The sequence below is a fragment of the Chlorocebus sabaeus genome, chromosome 4 (assembly GCF_047675955.1).
Source record: "Chlorocebus sabaeus isolate Y175 chromosome 4, mChlSab1.0.hap1, whole genome shotgun sequence".
NCBI lineage: Eukaryota > Metazoa > Chordata > Mammalia > Primates > Cercopithecidae > Chlorocebus > Chlorocebus sabaeus.
The window spans coordinates 9836475-9856449 of record NC_132907.1 but is presented as its reverse complement, the minus strand read 5'-3'; the positions used below and the strand labels follow the sequence as shown (position 1 = coordinate 9856449).

The 19975-nt window shown below is 34.5% G+C and overlaps 1 protein-coding gene across 3 annotated transcripts in view; it reads left to right on the top strand.

Annotated features, from left to right (window-relative positions):
* RASA1 (RAS p21 protein activator 1) overlaps positions 1-19975 on the top strand; it is a 123343-nt gene that overhangs the window by 84998 nt on the left and 18370 nt on the right. For all 3 annotated transcript variants that reach the window (XM_037982183.2, XM_007977578.3, XM_007977586.3), the window contains exons 9-13: positions 1045-1123; positions 10881-11001; positions 11668-11824; positions 16453-16540; positions 18771-18848. In XM_037982183.2, coding sequence (XP_037838111.1) covers positions 1045-1123; positions 10881-11001; positions 11668-11824; positions 16453-16540; positions 18771-18848 — 523 coding nt within the window. The remainder of the gene's footprint in view (positions 1-1044; positions 1124-10880; positions 11002-11667; positions 11825-16452; positions 16541-18770; positions 18849-19975) is intronic.

Below are 19975 nucleotides of genomic sequence, written 5' to 3'. Positions count from 1 at the left end.
CTGTTCTTTTAATAATGCTTTTATTTATTTCATTTTCACCACACCCCTCTGTGACTTGTGTTAAATGCTGCTTCTGTTAAGTTCATTCATACTACTAGTTAACTTGTCAGGTCTTTTTGTTTTGTTTTTTAACATTACTTATATTTGGTTTAAATTAACTTTGTAGTATAGGGAAGATAACATACTTGAAGATGCGTACACACACATAGATTCTAATTATATATATACAGTAGGTTAAACAACATCTGTCTGGAGAAGTGTTTCCTAAGTAGCTCAAAAGTTCCCATTTGTCCACTATATTAAAGGAAGGTTTAAAATTCCAAGATTTATGTATTCAGGACAATAGAATGATCTGACTGATTATAGAGAAACAACTTTATATTTAAAAAAATATGTGGTTCACTAAAATTTATATTAAAACACAGTTTGTCATTTTATTTTTTTGTAATATTTTCCCAATATTTCCCAATTTGTAGTACCTTTAATCAAAATAATAAGCTTTTCTCCCCGTAGTGATAATCCTACATGTAACATTAGCTGGGTTTTTTTTCTTCTTTTTGCCTGCTTTTCATGTGTTTTATGACCTGTTTCTAATATAAAACCAGAATGTGTAAATGTGATAATAAAAATTCTTAATTTACCTGAATTCTGCTTCCTAAATAAATGCCATGTTTCTGTGAATTTTTCATTCTTAGTATCTCAGAAGTACTCTTGGGGGTGAAAAAAAAGGTAGACTTTTAATCATTTCCTCATTTATGGTGACTCTTTGAATATGGTATTGTTGACCTGGCTGCCCACTTGATGGGTATGGAAAATCAGAACCTGGGCCATGTATTCTGGCCTGTAAATCTATATTGAGAACATTCTGGTTTTTCTAAAATAATATGAATGTTATGATCATTTATTCTATTAATGTGTTTGTGTTATGTGCTTTGAAAAAAATTTGCTAATTAAGATAATCCTTGGTAAGAAAGTTTACACATATTTTTTAAGATTTTGCATTTTTATCAGACGGATTAATATTAGAAATTTTTATTTTAACAGCATTGGGGACATCATAGATCACTATCGAAAAGAACAGATTGTTGAAGGATATTATCTTAAGGAACCTGTACCAATGCAGGTCAGTGTTGTGTTTCTTATTGCAATAATTAGCATTTTATTTTAAAATGCATTTTGGTGGTATGTTTTTGCACACATTTGTACAATTAAAATTGGATACAACTTAAAACTACAGATTATTTAGATTTTTTAGAAAGTAAACTGTAAGAGAATCTTTTAGTTTTTATCTATGTTGATTTTAGGTAATCAGGAGCAACCTAGTAGGTTTTTGAGATTAGAAGCAGTTGTGGAGGAAGGTAAGTTGCAATAGGTCCAGGAGTGAGTTTTTTGGAGGCAAAAGTAGAGACAGCAGTAGTAAACCACAGCCAGGCTTATTAAAGCCTGGGGAGTAATAAAAGGAAATAGAAAATACTGACAGAGGAGGATTAGGGCAGAAAATGGTTTACACTTTTTCTTTATTTGCCTGTAGTTTTATGGTGAGAGAATTTGAGAATGTCTGTATACTCTGAGTAAAAACTATATAGTAGTAAAGAGAGTGATGTCGTATGGGGAGATGGGTGGTGGCAGTATCTTACGGACAAGGTCCTAGAGAAGACAAAAATGAATAGAATCTAGAACATAAAAGGAAAGATTGGCCTTGAGCAAGAGAGCCTGTTAAATATCAGTTGCTTAATGCTTAGGGTGATTAGCTTCTGTTTCTTCCTCATTGCACTTTTTGAAATTTATGGTAGGGAAATGTTATAACAGGAGTTAGAAAAAGGTGCTTCAAAAGATGGATTAATAATTTTCCTAAGTGGAAAATGGAGGTACTGTTATTCTAGGGACATAAAGGATTATTAAGGGTTTTGGGTACCCAGCTGCAGTTGTACAGTGATTTGTAGTGTGCCTAGTTTCTTGATGTTTCCTCCTAACAAGTTCATTTCATGTGGTTATACCTACTACTTATTGCAGTTAATTGGGGGGGGGGGGGGCAGGGGGATGAGGAATCATTAATCTGAAGCTAAATATAAATTCAAGAATCATAATCTTGCCACATTTTAACATACAGGCACACCTCATTTTATTGTGCATTGCCTTATTATGCTTCAAAGATAGTTTTTTTTTTCTTCTACAAATTGAAGGTTTGTGGCAACGAGGATGGCTACTGTTTTTCCAAAGCATGTGCTCATTTGTGTCTTAGTGTCACATTTTGGTAATTCTTATAATGTTTCAAACTTTTCCACTATTATATGTTAGGTTGATCTGTGATCAGTGATCTTTAATGTTACTATTGCAATTGTTTTGGGGTGCCATGAACTGCATCTGAAGAAGACTGCAAGCTTAATCAATAAATGTAGTGTATGTTCTGATTGCTTCATTGACTGGCTGGTTCTGTTTCTCTTCCTCTCCTTGGGCCTTCCTATTTCTCCAGAAAAAACACTATTGAAATTGGACCAATTAATAACCCTACAGTGGCCTCTAAATGGTCAAGTGAAAGGAGAAGTCACATGTCTCTCACATTAAGTCAAAAGCTAGAAAGGATTAAGCTTAGGGAGGGATGGTGAAAGCCAAAATAGGCTGAAAGCTAGGTCTCTTGCACCAAACAGCCAAGTTGTGAATGCAAAGGAAGAGTTTTTGAAGGAAATTAAAAGTGCTACTGCACTGAACACATGAATGATAATAAAGTGAAACACACTTATTGTTGATATGGAGAAAATATGAGTGGTCTGGATTGAAGATTAAACCAGGGATAACATTCCCTTAAGCCAAAGCCTATCCAAAGCAAAGTCCTAATTCTTTTCTATTCTGTGAAGGCTGACAGAGGTAAGGAAGCTGCAGAAGAGTTGAAAGCTAGCAGAGGTTGATTCATAAGATTTAAGGAAAGATGCTACCTCCATAACATAAAAGTGTAAGGTGAAGCAAAGAAACTGTAGCAAGTTACCCAGAACATCTAGCTAGTTTTCCAGAAGATAACTAGCAAGTTATCCAGAAGATAACTGTTGAAGGTGGCTAAACAACAGATTTCCAGTGTAAAGAAAACATCCTTCTATCTGAAAATGTTAGCTAGGACTTTCATGGCAAGAGTTAATGCTTGGCTTCAAATCTTCAGAGGTCAGGCTGACTCTTTTCAGGGGCTAATGCAGCTGGTGACTTTAGGTTGAAACCAGTTATCATTGACAATTCTGAAAATCCTAGGAGCATCAGAATTATGCCAAATCTACTGTACCTGTGCTCTGTCAATGGAACTACAAAGTCTGCATGATAGCCCATCTGTTTACAGCATGGTTTACTGAACATTTTAAGGCCACTTTTGAAACCTACTGCTCAGAACAAACTATTCTTTTCAGAATAGTACTGATCACTGACAATGCAACTCTACAATCAAGAGCTCAGATACAGATGTACAAGGAGATTGTTGTTTTCATGCCAGCTAACACAGCTTATATTTGCAGCCCACGGATCAAGGAGTAATTTTGACTTTCAAATCCTTAGTTAAGAAATAATTTCATAATGTTATAGTTGCCAAAAATAGTGACTCTTCTTATGGATCTGGGCAAGGTACATTGAAAACCCTTTGGAAAGGATTCATCATTCTAGATGCCATTGAGAACATTTGTGATTCATGGGCAGAGGCCAAAATAACAACATTAACAGAAGTTTGGAAGAAGCTGATTCCAACTCTTATGGATAACTTTGAGGGGCTCAAGACTACAAGATGACTTTGAGGAGGAGGTAGCTGCAGATGTGGTAGAAATAGCAAGATAACTAGATTTGGAAGTGGAGCTTGAAGATGTGACTGAACTACTCCACTTCTGTGATGAAACTGGAGCGAAAGAGGAGTTGCTTGTTATGAATGAGAAAAGAAAGTGGTCTCTTGAGATAGAATCTACTCCTGTGAAGATCCTGTGATCACTATTGAAATGAAAACAAAGGATTTAGAATATTCTATAAACTTAACTTGATAAAGCAGCAAGAGGGTTTGAGAGGAATGCCTCCAGTTTTGAAAGAAGTTCAACTGTGGGTAAAATGGTATCAAAGAGCATTTTAGGGAATTTCTTTTGTGAAAGAAGAGTCAATTGATGCAGCAGACTTCATTTTTAAGAAATTGCCACAACCACCCCAACCTTTGGCAACCACTGCCCTAATCACTCAGCAGACATCAGTATCAAGGCAAGACCCTTCACCAGCATAAAGATTATGACTCACTGAAGGCCTAGATGATTGTTAGTTCCCCCCCCCCCCCCCCCCCCCCCGGAGTCAGGGTCTTGCCCTGTGGCTGAGGCTGGAATACAGTGGTTCAACTGTAGCTCACTGCAACCTTGAACTCCTGGGCTCAAGCAATCCTCCTGCCTCAGGCTCCCCAGTAGCTAGGACTACAGGTGTACACCACCGTGCCTAGCTAATATTTTTTGTAGAGATAGTCTTGCTGTGTTGCCCAGGCTAGTCTTGAATTCCTGGCCTCAAGACCAAGGCTTCTGCCTTGGTCTCCCAAAATGCTGGGATTACAGTTTTGAGCCACCTTGGCTGCTGCAACAGTTTTTAGTAATAAAATATTTTTAAATTAACACGTATACATTGTTAGACATGTTGTTGCACAGTTAACAGACTACAGTATAGTTGTAAACATAACTTCTACATGCACTGCGAAAGCAAAAAATTCATATGGCTGGCTTTATTGTGGTGGTCTGGAGCTAAATCTGAAATACCTCCAAGGTATGCCTATATTTTCCTTGGTTCCTGCATGCTTTCCTAGTAGAATCTAAGGTCTATGAGAACAGAGATTTTTGTTTGCATTGTTTTTTTCCCAGTGCTTAGAACAGTACCTAACATTAGATATTTAATAAATATTGATTGAATGAATGATTCTCTGCTTTTCAGCAAGAAGTACCTACTTTACTCTTGCCTGTATTGTTACTAATATGTCTTACACCTTAATGTGCTCCTTCCTATCGCCATGTCAGTCTTCCTCTCTGCTTGTCTAAATACTGCTATTTTAACATCCATCTTGTTTCACTTTTTGAGTAATTTTTGATTACTGCAGAGTAATTGGAAGAGAAGGTAGCCCACAGACACACACACACAAAAATATATATGTTTTATATGTCTATTTTTAAAATAACATGTGGTGAGTGCTTTTTAGACCACGGCTAGGGTCTTTTTTCAGGATTAGAGATGCTTTTGCCTCCAGATGACAGATCCTGCCATATAGTTCCATTGCTGTATCCTCAATTCTAATTCCCCTTGGCTCTTTGAATTAGTGATTTTATTTGACCCCAAATTAAATCATACATTTCCCCATACGGAATTTGTACTTAGAATTTTCTAATTTAAGTTTTGATCAAGACCACCCTGGCTAACACGGTGAAAACTCTGTCTCTACTAAAAATACAAAAAATTAGCCGGGTATGGTGGCATGCACCTGTAGTCCCAGCTATTGTGGAGGCTGAGGCAGGAGAATCGCTTGAACCCAGGAGGTGGAGGTTGTAGTGAGCCAAGATTGCGCCACTGCACTCCAGCCTGGGCAACAGAATGAGACTCCGTCTCAAAAAAAAAAAAAGAGAGAGAGAGTATGTGGCATCTAGTAAACTTGCCGTATGTTATAAGACTGCTTTAAGAATTACTTCAGATACATAATGTGCCTCACTCTTGTGTTACTGTTTTATAACTGAACAAACCTCCAGTTGGTTTTGCAAAAGTGCCTATAATGCTTTGAATACTTCAGAAATAATTAATATTGATTATAAAGCAATTTGATTGCTACACAGAAACTATTAAGTGCTATTTGTGGTCTATTATTTTGGAGCATGAAATGAAAAGTAGGTTTTAGTAGAAGTTTGGGGAATAAAAAAACTCATTCTTCAAGCAGGATTTTAACTATTAGTACAAAGGCAAGTAAAATGTTTTTACTAATTGCCAAATTGATTAGCTAGCAAATCACCTCATCTTCCAATGAGGTGACCCTGTGTACCCAGACTCAGGCTAAGATGCTGGCAAAGGCTAAGAAAGAGCAGATCCTAGCTAGGTTTGCTTACTTCCTGGAACTATTAACACTTGTCGAGACAAGCATTAGAAAAGGGGCCTTTTGAGACAATACACCCCATAATAAAAATGCCTTACATTTTTTAGCACTACATTTTAAGCACTGTTTTTTATACATGTTCATTCATTTAATTTTCTCAACAACTTTACCAAGGTAACACTATAATGACGACACCTATTTCAAAGATAAGGCAACTGAGAGCTGAGAGGTTAAGTAAATAACTTAAATCATCCTCAGTTTTTCTCTTTTTTCTTCCTGTACTCTATATCTAACCTGTCAGGAAGATCATACTGACTCTGCCTTCAAAGTATGTCTAGAATATGACCACCACCAGAATCTGCCTCAATCTACTAGCTTCTAGCTTTTTCCCCTTATGCTGCATGCTATGCAGCTATCACTGGGATCCATTTAAAATGTCAGATCATGTTACTCCTCTGTTTTAATACTTGAAAATGTTCTCTGTTTCTTTCAGAATAAAAGCCAAAGTCCTTAGAATGGCATACAAGACCCAACAGTGGCAGTCCATTAATTTTCTGAACTCGTCTCTTTCTACTATCCTCCTGCCACTCTTTTTCACTCATACTTGCTTCTGTACTATTATTCATAAATAAGCCAGACTCTTTCCTTCCTTAGGATCTTTGCTGTAGCTGTTCACTGTGTCCAAAATTATTTTCCCTTGGATATCCACTAGCCTAACTCTTAAATCTTTCAAGTTTTGGCTCAAAACTTAGCAAATTAGCAAATGACACTTACCTAGACACCTTAATTAACACTGTAACTTGCTCAACCCTGCAAAGCGCTTATTTTCTAACATACAGTACAATTTATTTATTTATGTTTATTTTTAATCTTTCCCTGGTTAGAATATAAGTTCCATGAGGATAGGGGTCCTTGATTTGTTCACTGATGTATTTCAAGAACTACAGCAATGCCTGGGACTCAACAAACAGTTATTGAATTAATATATTAAATGGTGTTTTCCTACATTAAGTAATAAAGCTAGGATCTGCAAGTTAAGTCTGCCTTCAGGAGCTTACATATGTAACTTCTAGGGAAATGCTTGGTTCAGTAGCTGTTAGACTGTCACCAATCCGTTTATGGAACTTCCCTTGGGAGAAATGTAAAAAATCTAAGAACTATCTCTCGGGCTGAGAAAAGGAACACACAGAGAAGGCTTCCTCCTATTATTTACTAGGACTTGAAAAGTGAAGTTGTGTTCTTGCCCATAGCATCATCTAGTGCATTGGAATCCTTTAGGATTTGTGGACTAGTCCCCACTTTCATATGATTTTTAAAAGACCTATATAGAGCATCTTGGAATCAAGTATTTAAATCCAAATATTAGTGTGGTTACATGTCTTAAATGACAGACTCCAAGAATGTTCCATTCTGCAGCTAATACTAAGTGCCATCACCATTGAACTAAAGATTTGGTAAATACAAATCTGTATTACCAGGAAAGTTAAAAAAAGTCATCACTATTTGTAACATCATGGTCCAGTGTACCCTTTTAATTTTTTTATATTCCTAAGTCATTTTACAAATAATTCGCATCACCAAGAATCAGGGTATGATCCAAAAACAACTGCATTGGAAAATGTAATAAGAATTTAAATGTAGCGTACCCAAATTTTTGTTCCATGTTTTCATGTCTAGGAAGGCTTACATACCTGAAATGGACAGTATTTTCAATGCAACTAACAGTTCTTCACCCTTTGTGCACAGACCTGAAACACAGCCATCTTGTAAATTCTGATTCCAGATTTGAAATCAGATACGTCTAATAAGTTCTACTTGTAATTACTTTGGTTCTTCTTGCATTATATCTATCATATCATTTCCATATTTTAAGTACATCACTATTGCAATCTAGCTTATGATTCTTTCTTGTTTTTGTATTATCAAAATGCAGTAGTTTTTTCTTTTTTTTTTTTTTTTGAGACAGAATTTGCTCTTTTTTGTTCAGGCTTAGAGTGCAATGGCGTGATCTCAGCTCACTGCAACCTCCGCCTCCTGGGTTCAAGCGATTCTCTTGCCTCAGCCTCCCATGTAGCTGAAATTACAGGCACGTGCCACCACGCCCAGCTAATTTTGTATTTTTAGTAGAGACAGAGTTTCACCATGTGGGCCAGGCTGGTCCTGAACTCCTGACCTCAGATGATCCTGCCTCAGCCTCCCAAAGTCCTGGGATTAAAGGCACAAGCAAAATGCAGTACTTTTGAAAACTTTGATGGCTCATAATTTTGTTGGAGAGTACAGTGTCCTTTGCTCCATAATTGTAAAATATTTTTGTTTAGATTTTAAAACAGCAATTAACGTTGTTTATAAGAGTGATCAATCCAGTGAATTTTAAAATTTCTATGTTTACTTTCAGTAATTTTTTATACAAAGGGCCTTTAATATTTGCCCATTCACAAGTCATATTAAGTAAATTTTTTTTTTTTTTTTTTTTTTTTTTTTTGGAGACGGAGTCTCGCTCTGTCGCCCAGGCTGGAGTGCAGTGGCCGGATCTCAGCTCACTGCAAGCTCCGCCTCCCGGGTTCATGCCATTCTCCTGCCTCAGCCTCCCGAGTAGCTGGGACTACAGGCACCCGCCACCTCGCCCGGCTAGTTTTTTTGTAGTTTTAGTAGAGACGGGGTTTCACCGTGTTAGCCAGGATGGTCTCGATCTTCTGACCTCGTGATCCGCCCGTCTCGGCCTCCCAAAGTGCTGGGATTACAGGCTTGAGCCACCGCGCCCGGCCGTAAATTTTGATGTACATACAAAAATTTAAATAGTCTCATTTCTTTTTAGCCAAACAGGATAATCCAGGTTCTTATCACAAAATATTGCATGACGACATTCTTCCTATTTAATAACTAACCAGATGAGAACATCATATTTCCTTTTTTTTCCCCTTAGAAGTAATATGGTTCACTCAGTGATTCTTGAGTTTGAGAAAATTCAAATATATCATCATCTGAAGAATAGTCTGAGATTTGTTTATCAAAATCAATTCTGCCATCATGGTAGAGTCTAGAGTGCTATTTCTTTGCATTCATTTTCTGATTTTTCTAATTGCCAGATATCTTCCTGGATCAGTTTTTTTCTCTTTATCATTTATGAGCAGAAAATAAAGAGTTCTGAATATTTTAAGTACGATCAATCAAAGCTAAAAATACAGCAAAGATGGCCTTTTATATTTTTACAAAAGACGGTGCAATACTTTGCAACACAGTTAAAACACACACACACACACACACACACACACACACACACACACACACAGACACGAAAACACCCAGAGTGATGCAATACAGATGATTTATTTCAGTTATATTATCTAGGCCAGGGGTTGGCAAAAATTTTCTGTAAAGGGTTTTGCAGTTCATTTAGTGTGTCCACTAAAGTCTGTCTTTTTATCTGGAAGCAACCACAGACAGCATGTTAGGGAATGAGCATGGCTGTGTTCCAATAAAACTTTATGTATAAAAAACAGGTGGTGGACTGGATTTAGCTTGCATGCCATAGTTTGTCAACCCTGCTGTAGGCAATTCATTCTTCTATTTTCTTATTATTTTAGTAATTTTTTAGCATAAACTTGGGAATAATTCTGAGTAATGATGAAATAGTTCCTAGGATGATGAAACAGCATAATATTTCAAGATACAGGAGAGAGAGGATTGTGAAAATCCTACAGCATAACTTAGATTTATAAGAGGATTGAATGGACCCATGAAGTTTGTAAGATGGACTAAAAGTCATAAAATATTAATCCTTGCAAAATAGTTAAGAGCTACTCAAAAAGGAAACCAGAAAACTAAAACAGTCCAACTGACCTTAATAGTAAAATTGAAGATTCATTCATTCTGGAAAGATCATGATAAAGGCATCCTGATATAATTCTTTTTCTCAGGGGATTTAGCAATTAATGTAAGTTTTGCTAAAATGTAACATATACATTCCTAAAAATCATAGCATTATGCAAAATCAGGCAATCAAAACCACAGGGCTTTTGGGAAAAGTGAGGTTAAGGGTGTAACACTTAGAAATTTCATCAATGATACATTAAGAAAGAACCTAATATAAACATGTTGCTTAATTTTATATATTTTCTTTTTAATAAATATGTACATACTACAATAAATATGGCACTTTACCTTGAAGAAAGACCTGAAGTTTACATGTGGAAATGGCCATTGGTAGGGTTGAAGCGTGGGAATGTTGCAGATTGGCAGAGGAGGATTATCTGAAATCAGGGTTATAACACCAGCTGCAGATGCATGGGTGTGGCATGTGACACACTTAGTGGATTGAGGGAACTGTTAGGTATTCGAAGTGTGTATGTTTTGTTCATTCTCATGTCTTATTTCACCTGGGTACTGTTGTCTGTATTCACCTAGTATTTCTCACAGACACAACTGTGCATAAGCAAACATGAATTTGCTTTATGCTTATATTGGGTCCTAATTTACCAGTTATGCTGTGGCAAGTTTATGTTTTTAAAACATTATTTGCTATAAAGTATAACTGACTATATTTGAAAATAGTTTATTAGGTATCCATGGAAACAGACAACTTATTAGTTGTTCTTGGGATTGGCAAGGAAATCTTTCTGTGAACGTTGTCTGTGTTCTTCAAAATTATAAGGAAACATTTCTGAGAATTTCTTTGGAAAGCAAAAAATCATTTATGTGTTATGTATATCTAGATTTTGGTATTTTAAGTACTTTGGCTTTTAATTGGTAATTTTATAGATTTTTTACTTCATTTCCATCAAGAATGTATGAAATAATTTTAATGTTTTTTAAAATTCAGGATCAAGAACAAGTACTCAATGACGCAGTGGATGGCAAGGAAATTTATAATACCATCCGTCGTAAAACAAAGGATGCCTTCTATAAAAATATTGTTAAGAAAGGTTATCTTCTGAAAAAGAGTAAGTTCAGACTTTCATCATTAACCCATTTGATAGAGATGTTGTAAATATGGAGCTCCGAACTTATTGTGATATATATTTAATAAGTTTTGACATGAGTTATTAGTAACTGACACTTGTTTAGAGCCCATATATAAACATTCTTCAAAATTTAGAGTGTAGGTATATTTAAAAGTCTATATTTTCAACCAGAATGTTTCTTCAGCCCATGGTTTATTTTTCTTTTTCTTTCTCTCTCTTTTATTTTTGAGGAACTCCTTATGGCACATAGCACATTCATAGTATTGATATTTTACAGATTTACCTCAATTTGACATAGACATGTTGGGGAATTGTGGGTGGGGTGTGCTTTAGTGGAAGAATTTTTTCCTGAAGACTGTTAAAGAATTACTCCAAAACAAGAATTTTGACGATTTCCTCATGGTGAAATCTCTGAAGATATAAAGTATTCTGAACATTTACTCTGTGATTAAAACAAGTAATGTAACAAAAGGCATTTTTGTATAGATTTGTTACAGGCATTTTCTCATTATGTAAGAATTGGCATATTACATAAGCTTTGGAATAAAAATTGATTCATATTTTTAGAAACACTAATTTTAATAATATGTAGAATTTCACAATTATTTGGCTAAGAGAAAATAATAATTATTATTTTTTTAACAGGCAAAGGGAAACGTTGGAAAAATTTATATTTTATCTTAGAGGGTAGTGATGCCCAGCTTATTTATTTTGAAAGCGAAAAACGAGCTACCAAACCAAAAGGATTAATAGATCTCAGTGTATGTTCTGTCTATGTCGTTCACGATAGTCTCTTTGGCAGGTAAGAGACTGGTTTCCTATTTTTCTTTCAGGATTGTCTTAGTAATAAAATAGTGGGTATAAACAAAGCAAAACAATTTTGAGAGCCCTAAAATTATCTTCTAACAGTAGTAGATATACTTCCTAGGTAATTTTTGCCTTCCTTGCTTAATTTTAGACTAACATATGCATAAAGTCTACTCCATTGTATTGCATAGAAATCTTTGGCATGACATTTCCTGTAGTAAAAGGCATGTTTTCTCCCTGCCCCCACCAGCAATCTTTTGAGTGACTGACTTTGAGTCTTTGTCATCTTTCCTCTGTTTTTTTTCACATGCTTTAACTCAGTGTACCCAAGAGTACTAGGTGCACTCAATTCTGCCATTAACTCTGTAAGCAAGTTCTTGAGAAAAGTTAACGTTAAAAAATAATCTTAAAATTGTCTTGATAGGAAAAATGTATTTGAAATTAAAAAAAAAATTCTTATATTGATTTCTTGGTTTTAAAAAAATGAATATAAATGTATAAGCTGATCCTAAACATCAGAGGACAAATCCAGCTCTTGATTACATCTGGATTTTTGCTCAAGAACAACGGCCTTTTACCTTTCACCATTAGTATTATCAGTAATCCATCCCAGTCTTTTTAGATGTACTTACCACTTTTATTACCTATTGTCACAATTAGTTAGAGAAAAAGCAGTTAAAACAAATGTTTCAACAGCTTGTTTTTCTGCTGCAGGATGGCATTTCTGTGAGGCAAATCTATGTTTTATCCTGTTGAAATATTTCTCTTAAGAGAAATACCTGTAAAATATATAGCCTTGTCATTTCTTTTTTCAGAGTGTGTTTAGGAGATCACATTAGTGTTATTTGTGATTTTGACAGTTTTTAAAAATGATCAGATAGGTTTGGGGAATGCTGATTGAACAAATAGTTTTACTTATATATAGCAAGGCTTTTTGTATTCTTAGCTAGTGTTTATATTGTGAATCTCTAAAATAGTATGAATTACTTTATAAATTCATTGTACAAAGGTACCCTTTTTTTTTTCCTTGAATACTCTCTGATACCTCATAAAGAGTTGTTCCAAAAAACACGAAGATTGGGCGAGACAGGATTTCTTGAGATTTTTCTGCTCCTTTTTCACAACCTGAGAATCTTAGCCTTCAAATGTGGTTGATTCAGGTCTCTGGCTTTTCTCTTTAGTTCTACTCTGCACCCTTCTTGTGGGTTGAATCCTTCCTCAAACCAGTTCCCTACATAGTAGCAAGGTGGCAAACAGCACCAGAGAAAGGGCTGTAGGCATTCACTCCCATAATTATTAAAAATCTTGAAAATATTCTGTTGAGCCACCTCTCAACCAATTTTTAGTTCTAGGTTACCTGAGGTAGCAAAAGGAATGGGATTATCCCGATAGAATGAGGAGGCCCTTTTGTGCCCAGATCTGCTGCTAGAAGTGATCTCACCCAAACAGTGAGGCTGCTCTACTTACCATATGTATGGGTGAAATGGATATTGGAGAGACGACACTATTCACTACTAAATGTAGTTTATTATCGTGAAAACAATTAAAACAGTGAAAGTCGGATGATATTTTGGGAACAACTTCATTGAAATCAGTAATATGAAATAGGTGGTTCTTGATTCTTGGAGGATAGGTATGAATTTATTTGGATAGTTAAGCACAGCTTCCTAACCAGTGTTCCATTAATCAGTGTAGGTGTCCCTTGAGATACTAGTGGTTGTAAAATCCTATTGTAGTACAAGTATTTAACAGATGTTTTACATTTCAAAAATTGTAACACTTGAAATCGTATGATCCCTGTATAAACTGTTCCAATTCATTATTTTATTGGGGCAAAAGAATTGGTGCATAACACTTGGAGACAGAGAACTTTTTATAGTGGCTTCAGTACTTCCTACTTTCTTGTTCAGTCATCCAGGTACTCTGAATATTACTTTATTCACAGCTTGTTAATCATCATGAAGCTACTTTTTATGTTGAAGCAGAAATGTCTCATTTTGTTTCTTACATTTCTTTCAATTAACAGGGAAGTTAAAATTGTAATTATCGTAAAATATATAAGGAGGTTCTTGAAAAGAACATAATAAATTTGATATATTTTTCATTTTTACTACTTTATAATTAGCCTTAATGTACTGATATTAATCTTCCCCCAATAAGGGCAATTTAGTGACTAACATTGGCAAGTCATTAGACTCGTAAGATGAAAAATAATTTTAAAAAAATGTAACTCACTTACTAGGCCCCGAAAAAAATACATTTGTTAAATGTATTTCTTTAATACTTTGAAACAACGAACGTCCTATGGAAATGCTAGTTAATGACTGATGATGAGCCTTCATGATAGGAACATTTAAAGATTTTATGTCAAGATTGGATATATGTTTGTCTGTAGACCTGAATTCCATATTAAATAACAGAATGAAATGGAGGCTGTAATAAAATCTAAGCTGCTTCAGTTGCATGCGTTTTCAGTTTTATGTGAGAAGTGGAATCAAAATACCTACTGTTGGATGCTGAAGTATGTTAGCTGTCCAAAAGAAAAGTTTTGATAAAAGTTTTGATTACAGGAGAAAAACTTTTGGGGAATGATTCTCATTTTGCAGGTTTACTGAAGAATGAGTAAACTTCGTCAAATTATATGTACAATACAAAAAGATACGTGTTTTGACAGTTTATGGATTTAAGGCAGAAATTCAACCTGGGAAAAATGAAGTTAAAAATGATTCACTAGTAATACTTACAACTGGAATTATATGAATCTTAAGGAAGTATTAAGAGGAATATAGCAATATCTGTAAGACTGAAGAAAAGCTTTAGCATTAGTTTATATGAACAGATGCAGTTAGATTGGAAATCTGTTGGCACAATCAAAAGAAAGGTCCACATTACACTTGACAGTAAAAGAGAAAGAACTGCTAGAGTAAAAAGAAGGATCAGATCCTTGAAGTACAAGTTGAAGATTCTGAATGATTCCTATTCTGGTTAGTAACAAGAAAGGAGTTTCTGTCTGGTATGGGGAAAAGCAATAAATATACTTTTATCACTTGCTATGAAGTTGTAACTTGTTTCTTGTGCAGTTTCTTGTTGAAGGTGACTTAAAAGAATATGAAGACACTAAAAAAAGTCTTTGTCATGAATTATATTTAATGATACCAAGTCTGAAACCTAGTATGAAAAAGTTATGTTAATGAGAACTAAACTCAAGTCTCTCATTTAGAAAACAGATTTTTCTTTTAAGATTGGGCACAGTGGCTCACGCCTGTAATCCCAGCAACTTTTAGCCATTTAATCCTGATGCCTGTAGTGTCTACTTAGTTTGATTGAATGGTAAACATTGTACATGAAAAACTATGGAAACTATGGATAATAATGTTACTATGTCCAGAAAGAATTGTTCTTACGGATAGTGTAGGGATGGTACATCTTGTAAAGGCTGTTCCATTTCTGATTTGCCCTTATCATGAAGGCAGAGCCCTTCAGGGGTCTCAGTGGAAAGCCTGAAATTCATTTTTTTTTTCCCTCCCAGCACTGTCAAACTACTGGATTTGTAGTTATTTTTTTAGCCTTTTAGCTACTATTTTCTGCTTAGCGTCTCAGCTACACAGCTTAGGAACTGGCAAGTGCCTTGAATGGAAAAGCTGTGGAGAATGTTGGGTTCATTATAGTATGATCTTGGCTCCTCAAATCTTAGCTGCTTTGGGTGTTCTCCAGTGCTTTCAAACAGTTGTGTTTTTTTTGTTTTGTATTAATATTTTAAATTTTATCCAACTAGGATGGTTAGTCTGATACAGGCAATATTTAGAATTGGGAGTTTCCAATTCCTATTTTCCATGATTATTTTTAGGACATTCTCAAAGCATGAAAAGATAGTCTTTATCTTTAATAAGTGTTAAGCCTGTCCTCTGTGTATTTTTGCTATGGCCTCCTAACATTAGTATGATACAAAATCTTTATTTAAAGCAGGAAATATAAGTAACATTTATTGAGTTCCAAAAACATGCAGGCCCTTAGTAAAGATTTTATCAATATTTTCAAGTCTAGTTGGAAAGATAGCACATTTTCAAAAGTGGTATCAAATGATTTATAATAATACTAAAGGAAGACAAGAACATTTGTTGTACACAGCTGTTCACTTAAACTCTAGAACAGCATATGTATGAGGAGATGATGTTTCCATTTCAACAGGTGAAGAAAAATGATCAGTTTAGAAAAATTTGAAAATATAGAATCACCTGCAATCTCCTTAGAGATAATTACTTAGAACATTTTTGGTCTAAGAACATTTCTAGTCTTTTTCCAGTGCATATAAAGCTTTTCAGATTAGCTGTGTGTAGTTGTAGCAATTCAGCTTCAATTTGTTTGTAACTTTATTTCTAATGTCTTTTACAATTAATTGAAATTGCTTTAGTTTACACTTTGAAACACTGATAAAATTTTAATAGTGCTGACAAAGTTTTCTAAAATTTATACAGCTGACTTCTTTTTAATAATCTAGTACAGTGGAGTATTATTTCTCTTAAGAATTATAATTTTATGTTATTTATTGTGTTTTGGAAGCTGGTATAAATATTTTGCTGCTTTTTGTTAAGCTTCCTAATAATTTTTGTTTTTATTTTAAAGGCCAAACTGTTTTCAGATAGTAGTTCAGCACTTTAGTGAAGAACATTACATCTTTTACTTTGCGGGAGAAACTCCAGAACAAGCAGAGGTAAGAGTACTGTTTCTTCAACCACTGTAAACTTTTATGTTAGCCCATGTTTTCTTATTAACTGAAATAGAAAACGATTGCATTCAAGATAAAGTGATAGAAGCCCTGAAATCTAATCATCTCTTAAGGAAAGAGATTTCATATGTAAAAAGTTTTCTGAAAGAAATGCAGAAACAAACACAGTGAAGGGTTATTAGGAATGAAAACTTCATTTTAAATTGACCTTTAAATACTCTATGATGTTGAGTACAACTGAGAATGCTCGTTTAAAATCCTCTGCATAAAGGCTATAGATAATCTCAGTACAATCCAAAGGTAAGCCAGTTAGTTTTGCTAACAGGCATTAATTATTCTTCTTCACTGGTTGAACTCCATGTCTGAAAATAAAAGTCAGTCAACACAAGGAAAGAGATTTTAGGAATCTATTCTCCAAGCCAAGTCTACATATAATGTCTATTTTAGATTAGCTATTGATCCATGTGCAGTGTCCTTCTTATAGCTTCTATTAAGTAATTTTGTGAAGAAATAATATTAAAGATAAAAACTCTTTAAAAAATATTTTGCAGCAAACGGAGACACCACCTCTATAACAAAAGTAAAAAACTAGCTGGGTGTTCTGGCTTATGCCTGTAGTCCCAGCTACTGGATAGAATGAGGCAGGAAGATTGCATTAGCACAGGAGTTTGAGTTACCGTGAGTAAGATTGAGACACTGTACCCCAGCCTAGGCAACAGACTGAGATACTGTCTCTTAAATTTTTTTTTTGCTTTCTTTGAACCCTAATACTTTTGGGGTATATGTTTGTATTTTACACAAATATGGCTAAATTTCGGCTTATACTCTAATGAAGGAACTTAAACGTGGTTAAGAAGTGAAAGTGGCTTTGTTGGAAATATAATTTGCCAACCCTAGATATGAGGAAGATGCCCTTAAAACTGGATCCTAGCATGAGACTCATAGAATAAACTTGAATGAGCCACTGTGTTTTGTAGCTTGTAACTGAATGTCGTATTTCACATCTTTATAAAATATCTCATTTAAATGCTCATTTCACATGTAATGCACATAAAATTTTATGGCTATGTATCCCTAATTTTTAGACGAGAAAGGTAGGGCTCAAAACATTTTGGTAACTTACATGATTTTTTTAAATGTTAGAAATTGAGTTAGAAATTTAAAATTCAGTATCCTATTTTCTAATTATTTTAGCATCGTCCGTCTTTCTGAATAAAAATGGGTCACATACCATAGTGACATTTCAGCATGTTTTGCAGCCTGACTTAGAATATGTTTTAAATGTATTTATACATAATATTTATATATTTCCATAAATGGTATTTCCAGTTTTTGTTGATTTGTTGGACTGTGGGGGTCTCTGGTTATTCTCTCCTATTTCAAAAAGCTATGGTAACTGATTTGGTTTTAATTTGCTGTAATATAAAGACTGTCTCTAAATATTGATAAAGTTCAGCTTCACTGAAATAGCCAACAAACTAAAGACATAATTGAATAAAGCAATAGAACACAGCTTTCCAGAAACATGTAAAAACCAAAGTGAATATTTAGATTTATTTTTAATAAACCTTAGTTCTCCTCTTTCCCCCAAAGCACTAAACATTTAAAAAATATGGCTGCAATTTGATTTGAATATTAGGCTAAAATGATTTTTAAAATCTAATGTTACATTGAAAAGCTTAAAAATAACCCAAATCCCCTTACACATTTCTGCCTGTATCATGGCCTAAAGTATAGATTAGCATGCTTGTCATGGGATCAGTCATAACGTTATCAGTTGGTTTTACAATCAGCCCTCTCCCCTTCTCAAAAAATGTATCAAGTTAAATTCCACCTAAGCTTGCCTCAAGTGTAACAGCTTAATTATACTTGACAGTTAACTTCCCCAAGGTCGTATGTTTGGGAGAAACAGTTTCTTTCATGTAAATTTGATTTTTTGGCTAATTAATGGCCACTCGATGTGTTTAATACATAAATTCAAACAAAGATTTATACAGAATTCAACTGTTTTGGTTGTTTTATTGTTATTACTTTATTATTTATTATTTTATTATTGGTTATTGTTATAAAGTGCAATATAGTCCGAGAATCAAAAGGGCAGTCTAGAGAAGGAAGGAATTGTTGAATTTGGGAAAAAAAAAAAAAACCCTAACTGATGATTTGGAAACCAAATAAACTAGTGTATATTTCTTTGAAATGCCTTTTTTCTTTGTAGGATTGGATGAAAGGTCTGCAGGCATTTTGCAATTTACGGAAAAGTAGTCCAGGGACATCCAATAAACGCCTTCGTCAGGTGAAGCTTAATTTTCTTTGATTTTTAATTGTCACATTTTGCTCTAATGCTTTGCTCTAATGCTTTGCTCTTTTTATTTTATTTTTATCTGAACTGTTTTCGACATCGTATCTTAGGAGGGGTTAAGCCATGCTGCCACTTGCTTTAGTAGCAGGAAAACATTACTTCATTATGAAAGAGAATGTTCTTTCTTAGTCCAAAATGCCAAATGTTAAAAACATAAGAAAGATGATTCTTCCACTTTAAATAACAATACTAAACCAACACAGCAGAAACTGTTCTGTTGGGCACTTAATTTTCCTTTAAAAAATTATTTTGGCCTTTTTCAAAAAAGTAGAACATTGAAAAGATCATCAGATTTATAGCACAAATCCCAATAAACTTTTTTGGGATTTTCATTTTGAAGAACAGCTTTTAAAACCTACTGCTTAACTCTTAGGAAATATTTAATCTTATTTGAAACTGTAACATGCCCTATACTTTGAGTTGTGGAGAGTTAAGCTACGCTTTCTCTTTTTTGCCTTTACAAGGGTAACTTTATAACCTCCATTTCTTGGCTTTTTTCCTTTATAGTAATCCCTATATAATTGGAAGAAGTTAGGCAAATTTTGACATTCTCGAGGTTTTAAAGAAAGTTGAGTACAATATTTACTGACCAAAGTGTCTCCTGTTCTCTTCATGTGAATATCTGATAAGCTGAGTGATTAACATACTGTTCTACTGGGAGTGGATAATGGTTGACATTTAGGTGACTAAATAGTCCCTGTAACCCAAAGTCTGGCTCTTCGCCAGGGAAATTTAAGTACACACACAATCGCCATGTCTTCATAACATTGTAACATTTTGTAAGCTATCAAAAATCAGATTGGATTTTTGCAAATAAGAGCAAGTTGTATTTTGTATGAAACTTGAGCCATTAAACTGACATTTGCAGGTTTAACATAATCATAGCTAACATCTCAAACACTTTTTATGTATCAGTGGGCAGTGAGATTTAGTGATTTACATATACAGTTGGCCCTTTCTATTCATGGGTTCTGCATCACTGTAATCTACCAACCATGGGTCAAAAATATTCAGAAAAAAATACAATAAAAAGATACAGTATAACAACTATGTACATAGCA